Source organism: Zootoca vivipara, chromosome Z2, assembly GCF_965207765.1.
Source record: "Zootoca vivipara chromosome Z2, rZooViv2.hap1.1, whole genome shotgun sequence".
In the NCBI taxonomy this organism is placed as follows: Eukaryota; Metazoa; Chordata; class Lepidosauria; order Squamata; family Lacertidae; genus Zootoca; species Zootoca vivipara.
In genome coordinates, this window is record NC_142585.1 from 23397800 (window position 1) to 23420122 (window position 22323).

The following is a 22323-nucleotide window of genomic DNA, read 5'->3' on the forward strand; positions in this document are numbered from 1 at the left end:
TTCTTCCTCCTTTGCTGTCCCCCCCCCTAAATTAGAACTGGTTGGGGAACACTTTGCTAACGTTGTGCCCTCTAGTAGTTTTGTAGTACTGCCTCTATAAGCTTGTTGTTGTTGTTGTTTAGTCATTTAGTCATGTCTGACTCTTCATGACCCCATGGACCAGAGCATGCCACGCCAGGCAATCCTGTCTTCCACTGCCTCCTGCAGTTTGGTCAGACTCATGTTCGAGAACACTGTCCAACCACCTCGTCCTCTGTCATCCCCTTCTCCTTGTGCCCTCAATCTTTCCCAACACCAGGGTCTTTTCTATGAGCTTAGCCGTGTGCAATAGAAACTGTAGTCCAAACATCTGGAGGGCACATGCTTGGAGAAGGCTGGGTTAAACTTTTTGCATGACCCACGCCTGGATGTTTACTGTATGTGTGTTGTCTGTTGTTCCTGAGTAAAAGTTCTACAAATGACCTTGTCTGTTTTTGCTTCCTAGGTGTAGGGCAGAGTACACACAGTGAGTATTCTCCATACTCACATAAATAGAGGAGACATTACAGGAGAAAGCAGGATAATATGGAGGGGTATTTTGCAGGACGCAAATGGAAAACTAGATATGATGCCAGTTGTTATCTCTAGTCAGACTTAGATACAAATTTTGGAAGCTCATGAGTGATAAGTGAGAGATTATTTTCTGTCTTGGTACAAAAACTGATCTAGAGAAGAATCCCAGGCTCTTCTCTAATCCCCATCCGCCACCCCAGCTGTCTGTGCTGCTCAGGCCTAAACAAATAAACTCATGTTGCCATTCATTAAAAAAAGAAGAAGCCCAATATGAAACTCCAGCGTTGTTGAATTAGAATTTACTAGGGTTTGCCTCTACTGCTAGAGGTATCGTGGACTGTTTGTTGAATTTTACAATGTCCTTCTGGCCCCAATGTTTGTCTTTCTATCTCCATGTACAGTGGAACCTCGGTTTATGAACACCTCGGTTTATGAATTTTCGGTTTATGAACACCGCAGACCAATCCGGAACGGATTAATTCACTTTCCATTACTTTTAATGGGAAAGTTCGCTTCAGTTTATGAACGCTTCAGTTTATGAACAGACTTCCGGAACCAATTACACCCATGTTTCAGTTTATGAACGCTTCAGTTTAAGTACTCCGCGGACCCGTCTGGAACGGATTAATCCACTTTCCATTACTTTCAATGGGAAAGTTCGCTTCAGTTTATGAACGGTTACTCTGCGGACCGTCTGGAACGGATTAATCCACTTTCCATTACTTTCAATGGGAAAGTTCGCTTCAGTTTATCAACGCTTCAGTTTATGAACAGACTTCCGGAACCAATTGTGTTCATAAACCGAGGTACCACTGTATACCAAAAAGGGTATACCAAAAAGGGTATATCAAACTTTGTCACCCCATGAAGAAGCAGCCTACTTGACAAAACTTGTAATATAACAACTATGCTGTAATTCGCAAAGGTGCCCAAAAGTATAGGTTTTCTCACTGTCAACACACTTCTCTCTTTCCTGTCAACTGATTGTAAAGCTTTGGATGACAACCTGTTCTAAGATGTACTAAGAGTTAAACAAAGCCATCTGATTATCTTGAGTGATTCAGCTCATGTACAATACATCCATGAATTCAATGCTGACAATCCTCCTACCCCTCCAAATTTCTTTTAAGGTGTGCAAAAGCTAACTCTCAGTCTTTTCCTGCAAATATAAAACTCTTAATTATCCTTTGCCAGGTTCTCAGGGTTTTTCTCCCTGATTCTGGCAAATTAAGTACAATAAATAAAACAGAACATCTAGGTAGGATGACATGCTAATTGCAGAGATTCATGAAAAATAACGAAAGCTTTAAATTATTGCATTTAACAAAATCTTTTTTGACTTCTTCCACCAAAAAGGCTGTAATTATGTTTATACAACTGAGTCAGATCAGTTACCTGTTTTTATCCCCACATTTAAAAGTTGTATAGCTCTTTTTCAGTCCAGTCTACAGCTTTACACTGCAGACCCAGGAACAATGAGAGGCAGAAGCCAAAGCAGAGAAATAAGCCAACATGAGACTCTAGGTGGGTAAAAACAAGGCCACAACATTATTGATCACAGCAGTTCTGGGGTTTGGCTTTGGCCAGGGTGAGGATCTGATCGTTGCACTGGCTTTCTGGTGTGAGATTTGGGGATGCCCCCCCCAATCCTTTATATATTATTTTTTCAGTACTAATTTCCAATCTTGTAAACTCTCACAAGGCAGACAGAATGTCTAATAAAAGTAAAATAAAGGTAAAATAAAGCAGACATAGGTTATGTTGTTATCAAATGCTTAGGAATCACATCTAATCACAAGGGACTTTGAAAAATCAGAGGCAGTAATTTACCATCTTGTTTATTAATGAACAAAGGAGAAATAATGGAGAAAGATGAGCTCCTCCAGGCAGTCTGTTGTGCTCTATTTCTCTGGCATAACTAATCCCCAGATTCTACTTCACTAACCCCACTGAGTAAGATGTTTGTGGTATCTCTAATGCTAAGCAACTTCCACAAATACAGCTGCTATTAAGAACATGATTAGATCTTTATGTAACCCATTTTGCATTGTACAGTGGTACCTCTGGTTGTGAACGGGGTCCGTTCTGGAGGCCCGTTTGCAACATGAAAAGCCCACAACTTGAAGCGCCGTATCTGTGATCTGGTCCTTGTGCGCATGAACAAAGTGCAATTTAGCGCTACTGCGCATGCATGAGCAGCAAAACCCGGAAGTAATCCTTTTCGGTACTTCCGGGTCGCCGTGGGACACAATCTGAAAAAACGTAACATGAAGCAAATGTAACATGAGGTGTGACTGTATCAGGGAAATATTGACAATGAAGCCAATCCAGGTTCCATAGGAATAAATCTAAAAGTCTATGAAACATTAAGCAAAAAAGGCCATTCTACAATATCAAATGCCATAGAGGCAACTGAAAACAAACAAGTAACAACTACAGGTAACTCACAGTTTATGTGCATTTAAGCTTTACATGCTTAGAAAATATATAAAAAAGGGAGTGGAAAGAGGGCAGACTCTGTCCAGGGAAAAAGACTTTGGCATTGAACCCAATGTGTTTTGATGATACATGGTTTTGGCTCTATGTGCTATTCCTGGAACTTAATGCCAGCACAGGTTTAGAGTTACCTGTACTGTGCAACTGAACTTGTTAATTGCACTTCATCTCTTATAATAAACTTTTATTTTGCAGATAAATCCTGCTAGCTCTATGAAAATATTTCTCTATGACCCCACACATAATTTCTGTTGATATTCTATTATCATTGTTTAGTTGCAGTATAGGGTTTATAAGAGTCAAATTATGCTGGATCATCTTCCTCTTTAGAGATTAATATTATTTTTATTTCTGTCAAAGATTTATAAATCTCCCTCTACAAAAAGAGTTTCATTTTAAAATGAAAAAGTGAGTGAGGCAGAACAATACTTTGCAATGAAGTCATATGTAGCTGTATTTCATTGCACTTCATTGGAATATCCAGTTCATTATGTTGGGCTATTTTGGGTATATATTAAGATTAGAAAATGTGAAAATCTACTTATTTCTCAATTCTTCGTTTATATTCTCTCCATAAAATTCATGAATATCTGTTCCATTTCTCCTGGTGCTTTTAAAAGTCTTTATTATTCACCAGTGAGGGCTCTCTCTTTCCCGCTCTCTCCATAAAAGCTAATGATCCCATGATCCCCCCACTGTATGGTCTGTATCTTTCAGATGTGATGTATTCTGGTGATCTCCAGTCATCTAAATGGCATCCTTGCTGGACATATCTTCTATTTTCTAGACTCATTCCCTAATAAAGGACCTTCTTATTACTGCTTCTGAGGCCTTCCCAAATATAACTGAATTACAATAAGGATTACAATAATATCAAAATTATTACATTTAGTTTATTGATTGGCATAAGTACTGGTGGTAGTTTCTTACCATCAAATGCTTGATTAGGCTATAAATGAATGGGTGGAGGAACAGATAGGGAAACTGCAACTGATTATACCTGTTTTGTCACAGTAAATACAACCAAAGTATCATGTGCCCTGTAAGCTACTGGAGTTCCCACAAATCAATCACACACATACACACAAAACTTTGCCTCATTACATATACAATGCAATTATAAGAAGACACACACACACACACACACACACACACACACACACACACACACACCAGAAAAATAAGTCACCTACACAGTGAGCTGGCCAAAATATGATGCTGATTGGAGTGTTTCACTCAACCAAGCGACCACTTGAAGTCACTACTTCAAGTGACTTTCCCCCTCTTGCTACATCTGCAAACCCCCATGCTTGGTGGTTCTTCAACCCATATACTCTAAAATAATTATCAGAGAAGTGACAGGTGCAATTCATACACCATAACCTCAGTCATGGGATTTTTTTTTTGAGACTAGGAACAAGCCATATGTCTACCTGCATCTTCCCCTCAAGCACTCTGAGGGAGATATGGTGGTTTGTCAAGCCACAGTTTGTCAGGTACTGCCTACAAACCAGGGTAGTGAAACTGGAGCTCATGGGTCCCATCTGTGAGCCTGCACAGACTATTAGAAAAAATGTAAGAAGAGCTGGACTACATAGGAGCAAAGCAGGCATGGGAAATATCAATATTGAGTTCATCTGCATTTCCCCCCCCCCCCTCATTTCATTCACAGAATCATAGAATTGTAGAGTCAGTCTTGCTCCTTTATCTCGAAAAGAAGTGAGATTTTACTCTCTCCTCGAGTCCACTAAAAATTATGGTCAAATCTTGAATATTATGTGAATTACATGTTTAGTTTTGTGCAGTTTTGAATGACCTAAGTCCTATTTCATTTAACATAACAAACTTATGCGCTTGGGGAAAACCTGCAGAAAGGCACTTGAAAAGCTGTTTCTCTCTCTCTCTTAGTTTTGCTGCTAAGGCTTTATTTTGGCACAAGGAAGATGTCCTGCTCTCTTTTCGTTTCCGTTCATCATGGTGATGAGGTTTCCTAAAGTGACCAGCACATAAGCAGATGATACAACACTGATAGAATAGTATAAAAATGCTTATGTATTAGTATACTTAATGAATGATGCTGCAGAAATACAGAACAGCATGGAGTATGATTCTTTTATATGTCTTATATGTACAATATACATATTTCTGCAAATAATTAGTCAGCCTTTAAAAAACCCCAAAAACCAACAACCCCACAACATTACACAAGCAGTTCAGAGATAAGTGGTGGCTCAATACAAGGTGCAATGTGGAAAAAGCACAACCAGGTTGGAACTGCGAAATTCTCTGTATACATCCATTTAAAACCAATTTCTCCTCCATCCCTAGACCAAAGGTTGATCTGGCTCAGCACAGTGCTTCTCATATAAGCAATGGCAAATAAACAGCAGTTTGAACAGTGAACTTACTGTTTTATTATGCTCTGCCATTGCTTCTGATTGGCTTTATGAAATCTCAGAAAATCTAGAAACCCATATAATTATCCATATGCAGGAAAACACATCTGTATAACCACCCTCAATCATGATCTACATGTAGCCTCAATGCTTTTTATGGTGGCAATGAGCTTGCATCCTGGTTTTTGGTTAAGTATTTGATTATTTATTAAACTGTATACTGCCCTTCTTCCGAAGAGTTCAGGGCAGCATAAAAAGTTAAAAACATAAAACGCATAATAAAAACAAGAACAAAACAAACTAATTAGCCCTCTTCCACAAACATGTTTAAAAGGATGTAGGATGTTAATCAGCTTGGCGGAAGAGGAATATTCTCACCTGGGACCTAAAGATGTATAATGAAGGTGCCAGGTGAGCCTCCCAGGGGAGAGCATTCCACAAATGGGGAGCCACAGAAGAAAAGGCCCATTGCCACCCTCCAGACTTCTCATAGAGGAGGCATATGAAAAAAGGGCTACAATGATGATCACAGGGTCTGGATAGATTTACATAGAGAGAGGCAGTTCTTGAGGTATTGTGGTCCTGAGCCATTTAAGGTTTTAAAGGTCAAAACCAGCGCTTTGAATTGGGCTCGTAAACTAATTAGCAGCCAGTGCTGTCAGACCAGGATCGATATAATTGCCTCTGTGCATGCCCAGACATGCAGACACGGGCAGCGCGGCGCCGGAAGTCGCTTCTGCGCATGTCTGGACATGTGAAGAACCAATTTCCAGTGCCGCTCTGCCCATGTCTGGGCACCGGAAATCGGGCAGAGCCAGCACCAGAAGTGGCTTCTGCACATGTCTGGACATGTGCAGAAGCAACTTCTGGTGTCATGCTGCTGCTGATACCTTATTTTCCAATCCGAAAGTTGACAGCTATGTGCAGCCAGGGCACCAGCTAAAGGCAATGGAAGGCACTCTGCACCACTGAGGCCACCTGAGCCTCAAGCAGCAGCAATGCAACAGCAAAGGATCCAGTAGCACCCCCAAGCTAGCTACCTACCATCAAGAGCAGGCAACCTCCCAACCATCCGGTCTAGGGAACCATCCACTATCAGTGCCTCAATCTTATCTGGATTGAGCTTCAGTTTGTTGGCTCTCATTCAGTCCATTACCAAAGCATGACAACAGTCCAGCACATCCATTACCTCCCCTGCAGATGTAAAGAAGTAGCGCTGTGTGTCATCAGCATATTGCTGACAACATACTCCAAAATTCCCAATGACAACACTCAGTGGTTTCATGTAGATGTTAAACAACACAAGGGATTGAACCATGAGGAACTGCACATTGAAGGCTCCATGGAACTGAATAACACTCACAAGTACCACCCTTTTGAAACAACCATCCAATTAGGACTGGAACCACCACAGAGTGGTGCCACTCACCCCTAACTTGGACAGCTGCTCCAAAAGGATACCATGGTCAATGGTTTCTAAAGCGGCTGAGAAGAATTAACAGGGACACATTTTCTCTGTCCCAATGCAATTCCTATGCTAGAACTGGGCCTAAACCCCGACTGAAATGGATCTAGAAGATTAGTTGAGTTGGGCCCTCCACAACCCTAGTGAAGTATACTCATTTCCCCTCTCATATGTTGGCCCTGTATCTATGCTCTCCCTCTCTCTGAACAAATTGACCTCCTTTTTAATTACAGTTACTCCCCCAAACATTGTAATTCATTATCTTGATTACTGAATTGCATGGCCCAAGTTGTTTTAACATATTGCCACTTAATCACTGTTCAATTTAGTAATTCATTAAATGCACACTAATGTGTTATTCTTTTGTTATAATATGTCAATTAATAAGTCCAGTAACTCAATAATTCACCCATTCATTAATCCTTTAATACAAAAAGACAGATTATAAAATTAATTTCATCAGGATAGCATGCTACTAGTATATAATTAATTGATAATGCTATCAGAATTCATTATATACTTTAGCCTACCCCAATTTATTCAGCTACTAATTCATTCATTAATGCTAGATCAATGTATCAGTTCATAAATTAGTCAAATTAGAGTTTCATTGGAAAAACAAGATCACAAGCAAGTCTCTCTGTTTTATTTGATTAGGTTCTGTATTATGATCTTGAAAAATAAAGGTTTGCAATTCCATTTTAACCTTCATTTCTTTCATAACCCAGATCCGTAAAGTTTATTTTGCATTGTTACAGGGAAATAATTAAACCAGTAAAAAAAAGTGCCAACTAAATTTGTTATTTGCTTACAGTTTTACCAAGTCCCATTTCTTCTTTGCTCCCCTCCACCACAAAAATGAAATCCACTACAGCATCCAATTGGAAAGTGTCATTAGATATAATTTAGTCTATACTAGTTTCACCCTCAAACTGTGTGTGCATTAGATTAAGGGGGCCTTGCGATGATTTGAGCCATCCTGGCACATCTTCTCTATTCATTTCTAGAACCAAGAGGTCTTGTTTTTTATCTGATTATGCACCTGAAAGCAAAGTTTCAATTGGAGGGATGGAGACATCACATCTTAAAATGAATAGGTTCCCCTAGTTCAAGACATGTATTCTGTGTACATGATTGAAGCTAGGGAGAGGGCATGGGATGGTACCTATTAATACTGAGACCATTTCACAACCAAATAATGTGTGTGTTAGAAACAGCATCTTCTTTCTTCTCAAGGGAGTATCTTCTTAACAAAGACAAAGGCTCAGCAGAAACTGAAAAATCATGACATATTCATCTGGACATTGATAGCCAAAGGTCCAACATGCAAGTCTATCATCCAGAATGACCCTGTAAGTCTTGAACCAAGGAGTCAGGGCCCAGGCATCTTCCCCCCTGCATAGCTCTCAGAGTGAGGAATTATTGGCCCATATCTCTGGCTGCAGGAGAGTGTGACTCAAGTAGGTGGGCAGATCTAGAACTACAGCTCTTTATTTCAGCCCAAGACCACAAGACTAGAGGAACCACAAGAAGAAGGAGAAGGAGAAGGAGAAGGAGAAGAAGAAGAGGAGGAGGAGGAGTTTGGATTTGATATCCCACTTTATCACTACCCAAAGGAGTCTCAAAGCGGCTAACAATCTCATTTCCCCTCCTCCCCCACAACAGACACCCTGTGAGGTGGGTGGGGCTGAGAGACTTCAAAGAAGTGTGAGTAGCCCAAGGTCACCCAGCAGCTGCATGTGGAGGAACAGAGATGCGAACCTGGTTCCCCAGATTACGAGTCTACCGCTCTTAACCACTACACCACACTGGCTCTCACAACAGAGGATTATGAGTGTCTATATAATTCTTGCCTCCAAATGTGTTCTGCATTGAGGACCAGTGCTGAATCTACACATTTTCCTGTAGAGGGCAAAAGCCTGCACTGCTGCCTCCCTGTCACCACCATGCTTGAGAGAAGGAAGCATGCACAGGTTGACTTGTCTCAGTGGTGGCCACAGTAGCAACACAAGGAAGGGCTGTTCAAGGAGCGAAGGGAAGCCCACCCTGCTTCCCTTTGGGAGGGGCATTGAAAAACAAGGGACAATTTACATAAGTGCTGGTCCCAGCAACTCCCACGAGACCCCTGCTCCAGACTGGCGCTTACCTTGCCAGTTCACCTGCCTGCTGTGCTCCTTCTTTCCTGCTCACTTGTGGTGGCAGTGGTGCCTCTTTTGCACCTCCTCACCTTCCTCTTCCTGGAGTGGCCAAGCACACCAGTCTTTCTATAGCCACTCACCTCCTCCTGTAAGGTGTGTGTGGGCTGTAGCCAGCCACACCCTGTAGTCATCAAGGCCTGGCTCCTTTACATTCCTGCTGGCCCCAAAGAGAAAAGAGAGGTGCAAAGCAGCCAAAGCACAGGCTTGGTGACTCCTTGTGTGTTCCTGCCAGATTCATCTTATAAGAATAGGTGGGTGGCTGTTCACCCACTTCTTCTAATAAGTGGGACCCAGCTGGAATGTAGTCAGTGAGTGTGTGCTATGGCAGTGACACTTCTTTCTTTTCTCTCACCTACACAGGATGCTGTTTTGCCACCCCCTAACCTGCCACCTAGTGCACATGCCCCCCTTTGCATCCACCATGTTCCAGTGAAAAACTTTTCAGATGGAGGTATAGCACAGGCTATCTTGCATCTGGCCTCTAGCCTTTCTTGGTCTATGTTCCTGTCTTTGGTTCTCATCTGCCCAACCCAGCTTGTTTTGATGATATCTCTGCCTCTGGTTCTTGTTTATAGCATTCAGTGCCTGATCTTCAGCCCATACATGCCCACATATTTTTGCTCTGTGGCTCATATGACTCTCGGTTGCAGCCTGTCAAGTAGACTGCCAAGCCCCAGGCTAACAGACCCTGAAGCTTAGCTTTTACCTTGATACTTCTGAACATAATGTCACCTCAGATTTCCATTCAGCACACCCTGCAGGACTTTAGCTTTCATTAGTGTTAAAACTGTGAAAATATTTCAAAAATATTGGGATGCATTCAGAAGCAATTGAGAAAATCAGACATGCACACCGTGGCAAAAAATACCATGGCAAAAATAGGCATGAAAATTCAGCCTCTGAGGCAAATGGATCCACACCCTTTTTTTAAAGGAATCACTCTCCTTTCAAATCTGTCTGTGTTTAGGTAAGCTTTGCTTTGCCAAATGCCCCTCACTTTAAAACATAGCTTCTTATCTTAAATATTTTGTTATTCACAGTAGCACAGAACAGATTTTGGAAGATTCACTTCATATACAAATATATTTATTTTCTGATCCTTGGAACCAAGATAGGCTGGAGAAATCCAGGACTGAATTTCTGCGGATGTTTATTCTGACTTCTGAAAAGCTTAATGCAAAATAAAATGTCCTGCAGCCTTCTAAGAAGGGTTACAAGACTTCATTTGCTCACTGTGCTTTCTGGACTTAAGCTGCAATCCTAACCATATCTACTCAGAACTAAATCCTGCCATGGGGCTTACTCCCAAGTAACTGAGGTAATAATAATAATAATAATAATAATAATAATAATAATAATAATAATAATATATTTATACCCCGCCCATCCGGCCGGGTTCCCCCAGCCACTCTGGGCGGCTTCCAACAAAACATTAAAATACAGAAATCCATCAAACATTAAAAGCTTCCCTAAACAGGATTACAGCTTACACCTTGGTACATTATTACCCAAATATTTACAATTCTCTCTCCCTCTCTTCTTTTCTGTCTTTTTTCACTCAATTCTGGCTTGTTCGACACTGATAGCTCTCTGGTACAGCTTCCTTCAGAGCTACAATCTATCATTAAATGAATGCTCCAGCATTTGATTTTCTGCAACACTCATGCAGAATGTTAACTTAAATAATGTCCTCCCCATAGATCGATTCTGTATTTTGTGTTGATTTTTTTATTTTATTTTTTAGGCTTCTGAGAAGCAAGGAATGTAAAAGTGAGCCAAGCAAAAGAAAACAACAACAACAACAACAACAACCCTCCCTAAAGGAGTGTTTCAAAAAGTTTCTTTTTGAAAACAATAGATGAAAAAATCTGTTCCAAGAAAAAGACAAAATTCCTGAAGCAATTTTTTTAGTGAAGAAAAACATACCACAAGCATACAAATATTAAATGCTTGGAGGGCTGCAGATTTATGTGTGTATGTGTATGTATCTATGTATCTGTATCTGTATCTATATATCATATACTTACAAAGTCTTTTGTATTGACAAACACATACTTTGATTTGGTGGTGAGAAGAGAACAGATGGAGTAGATGAGACTTATTTTTTACGTGTCTTGCCTTTAAGTTTTCTCCTCATACCTTTCCCTGGATGGGACATTTGAGGAGCAATAAATACAGAGAGCTTCTCACTTCAGTAGCTCCACTTCTTCAGATCAAAAGAAATGCCTGCTGGATCAGGCCAGTGGCCTATCTGGTCCACTCTTCTGTTACCAACCAGATACCCATGGAAGGCCCAAGAAGGACAACAGCACTCTCCCCACTTCCCAGCTTCATGAAATAAGAGGAGTCCCCATATCCTTCCCACCCCTCCTGCCTGAAAGCAGGATTGATATAGAAAGCCCCTTTCTTTCCCTTTCTTTCAAGAATATGCACCAAGAATTACATGCACATAGATGTTTTGGCATTCCAATCTGGTTGCAGAAGTTTCATTTTAAATGTGTGTTTTTTGTTAGTTTCCTGGAACTGTGTGTTCAGTATTGAAGACCCAATTCTATAGAACTCTCTCCTGACTGAGATCAGACCACTCCTTCATGCCCACCCCAGCAGCACTTGGTGAAGACCTCTTAAAATTTCAGTGGGCATTAAAGAATGGTCTCCACAATCTTGTATTCGGTACACCCCTTTTGTGCACTGCTTTGAAATGACTGTCGTGTGGTATAGCAATGTTTATATCAATGAAATGTTTATAATTTTAGAGTTGGCTTGGCATGTGTAGCAAATTCACCTATCAAATGAAAAAAATGCTTTAACGTTATTAACAAATGTAAATAAGTAGTATGTTAGCAGCTCATTTCCAGACTTCCACTTTGTCTCAGTCTCTCATCTTCTCAGCAGCTGCCACAGAGTCTGGCAATTAAGGACAGGCTGCAATTGGTGGATAATTGCAAGGGTGGGGAACCTATGGCACTCTGGAAGTTGTTGGGCTTCGCAGCTTCCATCACCCCTCACTAGTGGTAATGCTGGCTAGGGCTGATGGGAGCTGGAATCAAACAACATTTTGAGGACAGCAGATTGCCCAGTGCTGCTCTACGACACAAAAGGACTCTTGGAGCCCTGAAAAGTCAATCTGTCCTTCATTCTAAGGCCAGCAGGACAAGACTCATTAATGGACAATACCAGGAACTCTGTGTTCTTGTTTGACCTTCTACCTAACACAACACACCAAACCAGGGGCTCACCCACACTTCCACTTGTCCTGCCACTTTCCCCGTGGAAATCGTGCACCAAGCACCAGTGTCTTACAGCTACAACATCCAGTTATTATTATCATTTTAATTCCCCATTGCCTCCACTATAGCTCTGCTTTGTGTAACAAGCTTTTCACTATTTTGTGACATGTTGGTTGGTCCTAAGAAAGGTCAAGAAAAACGGAAACATCGACAATCCACCACACCCAACTCCCCATCCCACCCACCTCTTTCCCCCCTTCCTCATAATGTCTCAACAAGTAAAATTGATGTGTGAAAATGATACATGGGAGAAGAAAAAAAAAAAAATGAGACATTGCACTACCTTTGTAACCCAAGAAAATCCTTAATAAAAAATAATTATAAAAAAAGAAAAAAGAAAAAGGCATAGCCCAACCATAAGCAAAAGAGTAATTGTATAAGTCAGAAGTTGCTGGCAATTGCTGTATTGATAGCTGCAAAAGCCCACAGTTATCCAGCTCTTCCTCCACAAAAAAGATATGGAACAGAAGAACACAGAGGAAAATAACTTCTTCTGCTCCATATGATGTAGGGGTAGCAAGCAATTTAATTGGGTGATCACCATATGATTAAAAAGTTATTAAAAGTATTCATTTTAATAAAAACTGATTTTTTAAAATAAAAAAATACCTTGAGTGGGTTCATCAACAGCTTTTCTTTTTCTGCTGTGGCTGTTGTAGTTCATTCTGAGTTCTTGGCCATATTCGTTAAGCGTTTCTCTGGACTCATAAGACTGTCTTGCCTTTCTTCCATCCTCACTTTCATCAGATGAGCTTGTGTAAGCTAGATCCATTTCATGCTTAGCTTTCGACAGCGGCTGGTAGGGTTTACAATCCATTTGCTCCATCTCTGATTAAGTAGGCCAAAATCGTGAAAACAATGTATAGAGGCTCCTTACCGAAACAGTTCTGGAAGAAACAAAAATGTTCAATGTAACTCTCTTCATTCAAGCATGGTAGTTGTTCAATTCCTAACCCCCCCCCCAACAGCAATTGATTTGTCTAGTAGATTTAGTTAAGGGAAACTTAAAATGTCCTCAAAGGGAGCATAAACATTCTCCTAATGATCCCTTGTTTTGAAAGGTTTCAGCCAGTTAATTGTTGCAAGGAATTAAACAACAAGCTGTAAGAAATTGTAGTGAGAATAAACCTTGAGATGGAGCCACTGAATTATACTGAGTGGGTTGATACAAGCCTTTTATCTCACTTTTTTAAAAAAATATAAACTTAATTTTTTTTTAAAAAAAATATAATAATTACAGTAGTGGAATATAAAACGAAGATTCACATTGTACATAGAATATTCAGGAAAAGTGTTCATTGAGAAAACTACCGGTAGCTTCCTCTCATCACTGCAGGTAGTGAATTTTGTACAACAATTCCAAAAGTATAAGAAATAAAGTCCCCCCATATAGCAAAACACACACAATCTGGGTCTTCTGACCTACTTGAGACATTTAAATTGTGGGTAATCTTCTCTGAAATTGCTAGTGGGCACATATTTTTGTACCAAAGTGTTAATTCTAGTTGCAAGCTAATTGTAATGTTTTCCACCACTGTCCTGTCAAGATCAGCATCCATGCTTTAATGTCATTAGGCCTTTCAAGTCTTTTACACCCATAGCCATCCCAGATATTTGACAAAGAAAGTTTGAGGTGAGGTCATTACAATATCGCTTTTACATCTACTAGAGATCTCCCTATAAATGTCAGTCCAACATTTAGAAAACAATGGGTCATTCCTACTATAGGTGAAAAAAACAACAACAAAAAACCTCTGCCCACACCGTAAGAGTCTAGAAGTTATTCTAGAAATTTGTACCAGTATGTGGTGCCATCTATGAATATGTGGATACTGATTTATATGGTTTCGGTAGCCATAAATTATTCCACTTATTTTCAGCATGTGGCCCCCAACAGATCACACACACCCCTCAAAAGAATGCAGCCCTTGAAAGAAAAAAATCTTCAAATATCTACAGTATAGAGTTTATCAGCTCCAGCCAAACATTCTTCAGAGATAAGGCTCCATTGTAAATTGACCTAATAAGCTCTTCTACCGTCGAAACTGTGCCTCAGGAGAAATCCATAGTATAGGAACCAGCAGCTCCTTACAAATAGGAGTTATTAGCATGTCTGAAGATATATTGATGAAGCAATTGAATTCTAATCTTGAACCATGTGGGACGTCAAAGCAAAATCACCAGTTGTTTCTTTATTTGTGATGTACCATTTAATTCCTACATGACACACATGGAAAATCAAATGCACACTTTTCTCCTACTTCCAATGCATTTATGAACAGGGAACTCTCCAACATAAACTTCTGCATAGTGAAAAATGGCTGTACTTCTGTTGGTTCCAGATTACTTTTCTTCTAGAAAACACACATAGAAAAACTACTGAGCTGCACACACACACACCCTTCAAACTTCTGAAATGAAACATAAGATATGTTGCACCTTAGAGCAGGGGTCCCAAACCGTTTTGGGCCCAAGAGCACATTTGGAAACCATCATGAGGACTACAAAGTAACCATTTCACAGAAGAAGAAAAAACTGACAATACTCGGGCAATACACCTTCACAAGCACCCATATGTTCCTGATTTGGAAGCCTAGCCATATAGGAATGGAGGAAGTAAAATACAATATGTGGTTGAAGTAGGTCACCTACTTTAAAATAAGAGATACAACTTTCTGAACTCAACCCACAATATTTCAATTTCTACTAACTGAAAAGACAACCCTTAAAGCTCTCCTGTTCTTTTCTAAAGAATAATGTATTCCTGTCGTGAGGTACATTAATGAATGCACAATAAAGGGAGGAGATCTATAGCTAAAAAGACATGCTAGGAATCCTTTGACTACACCACTTATACAAAAGACAAAATATAACACTTGTGGATGTAATATAGATCTAACATAGTGTCCAAGGAGGCTGTTTGGGTTCACAAAGCAATGTACGGGTAACACACCCATATATGCAGAAGTTTCCTCTTAAAAGAAGGTGATACTTCTTTATTTTAAAATAAATTTATCTATTTTGATGTAAAACAATCATCTAAAATTAAGCAAGATTGTATTTAATTTTAGCTGCTGGGTCAGTTAAAATATTGTTCATTCTTCCCTGCCCCTCCAAAACAAAGTCTCTAGAAAGCAAAATGAACACAATGAGAATGATTCACACAAAATAAATTAGCTTGATGAAATGCTACCCTTTTCTATCCATATGGTAGCATATGGCAAGGCAGGCAGGGAAAAAAAAGATGTATTACAGTATTTACTTTTCAGTTGTGGTGCTCTGTATTGGCTGTGGTGTGGCTTTCACTTTTCTATAATTAATTTCATCCTCATAAATGATACTCAATCAACAGTGCATTGCATTTGCACCTTTAGACGCAAACTTAATCACATCCCCCACCCCATTTCTATTCACAACATACAGAAAGCAATTAAAATCATCACCATCATCAACAACAAAATAGTTAAAACAGCATCTAGTATAGTATAGGAGAGTCATATAACATTAGTATCCACAACAGCCACAACCAAAGACTAAAACAAAATCTCAGTAGAAACAGTCGGGAAATTCCAGGAGAAACAGAAAGGTATTTTAAAGCTGCAATCCTAATCCCATTTACACAAGAATCCCATTGAATTCAACAGGACTAACATCTCAGTAGACATGGGTAGGATTACAATGTAGCTGCCTGTGAAAGCCCTTCTATCATTGGTGCTTGCTTCATTGCCCTAGGGCTCCATTGAGAAGAAGGGGAGGATATAAACTGAATAAATAAAATAACAAGATGGGCACCCTAATGGAAGAGGCCCTCTGTTGAGCCTTGTCAGCCAGACTTCAAGGAGACAGTAGAAGAGTCCAAAGGACCCTCCTGTAGACCTGGGCAGACCATACAAGAAAATGCAACCTTGAGCACAGGAAAGCAACATACCTGAGCTACTTCCAGCTCCACCTTGAGGGTGAAGGAAGGGAAGGGAAGAAAGTATTGCTGAACTTTCTGGCCATGATTTTCCAATCCATAAAATGAGAATAATAATAATGCTTGCCTATCTCAAAGAGGAACCAATGGTTTTAAATCACTCGCCTTTCCTAATGAATGTCAGGGCTCTACAAAAGGCAAGGTACATCTTGCACTAAGCATGTGTTAGTAGGGTCTCTCTAGACCAGGGTCAGCAATGTTTTTCAGCCGTGGGCCGGTCCACTGTCTCTCAGATCATGTGGTGGGCCGGACTATATTTTAGGGGTGTGTGTGAACAAATTCCTATGCCCCACAAATAACCCAGAGATGCATTTTAAATAAAAGGACACATTCTACTCATGTAAAAACACACTGATTCCCGGACTGTCTGCAGGCCGGATTTAGAAGGTGATTGGGCCGCATCCGGCCCCCAGGCCTTAGGTTGCCTACCCCTGCTCTAGACACCTTAAGCAAAACTGAGGATAAATTGCTGTGAGTGTATGTATGAACATTAACCTGAAATCTTAATTTTATGGAACAATGGCTCTGAATAACAGAAATGATAGAAGCCTGCCAAAGGCAAGATTATAAACTTGCATCTCCAAATGTGCCATAAGCCATTCAGGACTGAAGATGGTGGATTTTAATTAATCACTTCTTAGAGGTGCAGTGCTGTGATTCAGTAGTCGGGGATTAGACAGCTACAGTCCCCTGGTTTTGCTTCTGGGTGTGACTGAGTACAGCTGAGATGGAAACACAATTTCCAAAAGGCAGGGAGAGCTATAACCCCCCTACTCCTCATACCTACAAGAAGTACAGAGGAAGTCTGCAAGTTTTCAGGAGGAATTCCAGTGGCCAGTCAGGGGAAAATAATAGACAGAAAAAGAAAAGATGCTTCAACCCCCTGCCCCTCTCTCCCTTTAACAGTCACTAACAGTCTACATGCTTCAAAGAGGAATAGGGGGTGGGTGGCCTATCAGATCTTTTTTGGACTTCAGCTCCCATCATCTCTAATCTTTGACCATGCTGCCTGGGGGTTGATGTGAGTTGGAGTTGAATGGGGTCTAGAATGGGGTCACAAATTCTCCACCCCAGTTAAAAGGGATGAACCATAGCTCAGTGACTGAGCACATGCTTTCCATGCAGAAGGTGCAAGGTTCAGTCCCCAGCATCTCCAGAGAGCGCTGGGAAAGTCTGGAAGCCTAGCAAGCTGCTTTTAGTAGGAGTGGACTACACTGAGCAGAATAGACCAACAGTATAACTCTGTATAAGTTAGCTTCCTGTGTGTCTGAATTCTCCACGTAAAAAGCTGCAGCAATACCTGAAGGCCTGCCAACATCAACTCCCCCCGCCCCACACACATACAGAACCATAAGACTCTAAAAACTACAAAGGAATAGAGAGGAGTAATGAATCAGTGGCAGCAATATTGCAAGGCTTACTGCATGCATTACGCTCCCCATTTCCCACATTTCCCAAGTTAAATAGGCAGAAACAGCTTAACCTGATTAAATTCTCATGCCCTGGACAACTGCAGGGTTTCACCATTGCTCGGCAAGCTTAATCCATAAACGCACAAAATGACATAAAACATTTCTATTAATATTCCTTTGCAAGACACTAAACTTATAATTTTGCGGGAAAGGAGCATATCTATGAAAGGAATTAGCAAGGACCTCCAAGCAGCTTTTCAAGGGTTAGCTAAAATATTAAGATTTCCCCCCTCACAATAAACCTCCCCACCCTTCAATGCCTGCAGCGGGTGTGTACGAATGTTTGACAGGCAGTATAATTAAACATTTGCAGCAAGAAAAAGAACATTTCAACATTCTTTTTTCTCCAAGATTATGCTCATTTCAGTGTGTTAAAAGAATCGGCGTAGCAAATGAAGGACTTTCTGTCTGACCTTCATGTATTACTTTCCCTTTTTTAGGGAATGCATTAGGTAACACAAGTGGGAGCCATTTGTGGTTGGTGCTTATTCAGACTGGTAGGGTGGGAAGTAGGGAGACCAACAATAGGTGGGACCAGAATGAATGAGAAGCAAAAGCAACTCTATCTTCTTCCCTGCTGAGCAACACCATGACTAAGGAGGAGGAAGCTGACAGAGATTGCCATCCCCTGGGGTGGTCGCAAATAAAGAGGCAGGCAAGTGGGGGTTAAGGAAAGACAGGAGGACAACCAAAATGATCACGGGTCTGGAAACCAAGCCTTATGAGGAACAGTTGAAGGAACTGGGTATTTTTAGCCTGGAGAAAAGGAGACTGGGAGGATATATGACAGCCATTTTCAAATATCCATGGAAGATGGAGGAAGCTTGTTTTCTTCTACCTAGGAGGGTAAGACCCAAACCAATGGATTCAAGTTACAAGAAAGGAGATTTTGACTAAACACAAATACTAACTTTTTAATGTTAGGACCTGTTGATGGTAACGCCCTCAGAAGGTGGTAGACTCTCCTTCCTTGGAGGTTTTTAAGCAGAGGTTGGAGGGACATCTGTCATGGATGCTTTAGTTGAGAATTCAGCATTGCAGGGTTTTGTTTGTTTCTCTGAGCCTGCTGATACTGCCAAGTGCTTGGGTGGTGTTATTTTGACTACTACTTAAGAATCCACACTTAATAAGCTCACAATTTTTATAAAGGAATAATAGATTCATCGGCATCTTTAACTTAGGTCAGTCTAATATCCTTCATGGATCACTGCCTTGTCATGGTGAAGGGGCTTAAATAACTCAGAGACGCTATGAGTCTTGCCGTGCAGGGCCACCCAAGATGGACAGGTCATAGCTGAGAGTTTAGACTTAATGTGATCCACCTGGAGAAGGAACTGGCAAACCACTCCAGTATTTTGCCAAGAAAACTCCATGGACAAAGACAACAGGCATATAAAAGTTATGACGCTGGAAGATGAGCCCCTCAGGTCGGAGGGCGTCCAACATGCTACTGAGGAAGAGCGGAGGACAAGTACAAGTAGATTCAGAGCTCATGAAGCAGCTGGGCCAAAGCTGAAAGATCGCTCAGTTGCGGATATGCCTGGAAGCGAAAGGAAAGTCCAATGCTGTAAAGAAAAATATTGCATAGGAACCTGGAATGTAAGAACCATGAACTTTGGTAAGCTGGATGTGGTCAAAAATGAGATGGCAAGAATAAATATTGACATCTTGGGCATCAGTGAACTAAAATGGATGGGAATGGGTGAATTCAGTTCGGATGACGATCAGTTGAATTAGGGAATCAAGGGATAGAAGGAACAACTGGCAAGTTTGGCCTTGGAGTTCAAAACGAAGCAGGGCAAAGGCTAATAGAGTTCTGTCAAGAGAACAAGCTGGTCATCACAAACACTCTTTTCCAACAACACAAGAGACAACTCTATACATGGACATCACCAGATGGGCAGCATTGAAATCAGATTGATTATATTCTCTGCAGCCAAAGATGGAGAAACTCTATTCAGTCAGCAAAAACAAGACCTGGAGCTGACTGTGGCTCAGATCACCAGCTTCTTATAGCAAAATTCCAGCTTAAACTGAAGAAAGTAGGAAAATCCACTGGGCCAGTAAGACACAATCTAAATCAAATCCCTTATGAATACACAGTGGAAGTGAGGAACAGGTTTAAGGATTTAGATTTGGTGGACAGAGTACCTAAAGAACTATGGATGGAGTCTCGTAACATTATACAGGAGGCAGCAATGAAACCATCCCAATGAAAAGGAAATCCAAGAAAGCAAAGTGGCTGTCCAATGAGGCCTTGCAAATAGTGGGGGAGAGAAGGCAAGCAAAATGTGAGGGAGATAGTGAAAGATACAGGAAATTGAATGCAGATTTCCAAAACATAGCAAGGAGAGACAAGAGGGCCTTCTTAAACAAACAAGAATAACAACAGAATGGGGCGGGTGACACTGTGGTCTAAACCACTGAGCCTCTTGGGCTTGCTGATCGGAAGGTCAGCGGTTTGAATCCTGATCGGAAGGTCAGCGGGGTGAGCTCCCATTGCTCTGTCCCGGCTCCTGCCAACCTAGCAGTTCAAAAGCACACCAATGGAAGTAGATAAATAGGTACAGCTCCAGCGGGAAGGTAAACGGCGTTTCCATGCCCTCTGGTTTCCGTCACAGTGTTCTGTTGTGCCAGAAGCGCTATGGTCTTGCTGGCCACATGACCCAGAAAGGGGTCTGTGAACAAATGCTGGCTCCCTTGGCCTTTACCTTTTTAACCTTTGCAGTGGTACCATTTTATCTACTAACCTGTGGAAACAAAACAGGTCTCTGGCTCCTTCATCCCGATTGCTGTGCTGTACCTTGTCTGAACACTCTGTGCTATTGACCTTGCTTCTGCATTGTTTTTTGGACCTAGAATGATTCTCCATACTTGCCATTTGTTGAGACTATGCTATACCTTGAACCCTGCTTGTTGGGGGAAGCATTTTGCTGACCTAGTTTTATAGCTGTAATTGTTTTATATGTTTTAAAATTGCATATTGTATTACTGAGGGGAGCAACAGTTTATAAGATTTTTTTTAACCCACTCTTCACCATAACAATGATGTAATATACAATTATAAAAACAAATAAAGTTGTTACAATTATAAAGCAAGAATGAAATTATAAAGGAGGCTAAAGGGGTGTGTGTGACATGGGCGGGGGAGTCCCAAGGGTAAGAGAAAGAGGGTTTGACAGCTGCATTTGGTCCCTGGACTAGAGAAGCTCAGCGGGGAGAACTGAGGGGCACCACTACCTCACAGCATATTCTGGCTGAGGCAATCACCCCACTCTGCCTAATGGTAGGACTGGCCCTGAAGATTGCTTTAAAACAAGTTATTTGATTAGAGCCATGTGTAGTCCAATACAGATAATGTATTCTGTATAGGAAAGTTTCTCCTTGGTTAACACCATCCTAGACTAAATATTAGTAAAAGCATTTTCCCTCATCAGTTCAGCTTCAGTGCAAACATACGATTAACAGAACGAACAAGCAGTGTGGATGCTTTGCCATCAAACCCTGACAAATGACAGGCAAACATGGTCATGGGGGTACCATAAACTGCTGACGCTGTTACACCAGAGTTTATATTACAGTGGAACCACATTACAACTAGGAGTAGAAAATTAAATCCCATCAAGCATAGCTAAATGTTGTTTGCTCTTAACAACACGTGAGTAAAACCAATCCAAACCAACACATGCATTTGGTCCAAAGGTTTTCTAATATGTAGGATAATCTTGTGCAACCTCAGGCGATCTTCCAACAAAGCATTTTGGATGCCTATGTGTTTACTCTCTGACTGCCTTATATTACAAAGAAGATGCTTAGGGTACCTATTGGCTACCTGACATCATCACCATCCAGCAATGGAAAAATTACATCTGCAACCACAAAGGAAGCCAGCTTTTCTGGAAAGCAAGGAAAGACCTAGAATTTCTTTTGGGGGGGGGCAATTTAAATTGATACAGAACATGTATGTGGAGGGAAGGTTTTCTCTCGCAAAAGCCAACTCTATTCACAGAAAACTCATGAATAGCACCTGGGACAACTCTACAGCACAGAGCTTTATAGGACAATGGGTCTAACCACTGAGTGAGTCTGCCCTTTGTGGAGACAGTGTGTGGTTTGAAAGCTTAAGAATGTCAATGGTGGTCATTCATTCAGTTTGGAAAGGGAGTAAAGGGCTCAGCAGGGACTTCTCCATGGTGGTACCAAACCCATGAACTTCCCAGAAGTTTGTCTGCCTCCCTCCTTATTGGCTTTTAAACGCCAGGCCAAAGAGGCCCTCTTGCTTAAGGCTTTTAGGTTTTTCCTAATTACCCATTTCCTTCTTGTTTTTAGATTCAGGTAGGTAGCCGTGTTGGTCTGACGCAGTCAAAATAAATTTAAAAATTGTCAAGTAGCATCTTAGAGACCAACTAAGTTTGTTCTGGATATAAGCTTTCATGTATCATGCACATGAAAGCTTATACCCAGAACAAACTTAGTTG

The 22323-nt window shown here is 41.0% G+C and overlaps 1 protein-coding gene across 1 annotated transcript in view; it reads right to left on the reverse strand.

Moving 5' to 3' along the window:
* Positions 1-22323, reverse strand: part of TENM1 (teneurin transmembrane protein 1) — a 371047-nt gene that overhangs the window by 268692 nt on the left and 80032 nt on the right. Inside the window, exon 2 of the mRNA XM_060270166.2 lies at positions 13007-13284. Coding sequence (XP_060126149.1) covers positions 13007-13223 — 217 coding nt within the window. The 5' untranslated portion in view covers positions 13224-13284. The remainder of the gene's footprint in view (positions 1-13006; positions 13285-22323) is intronic.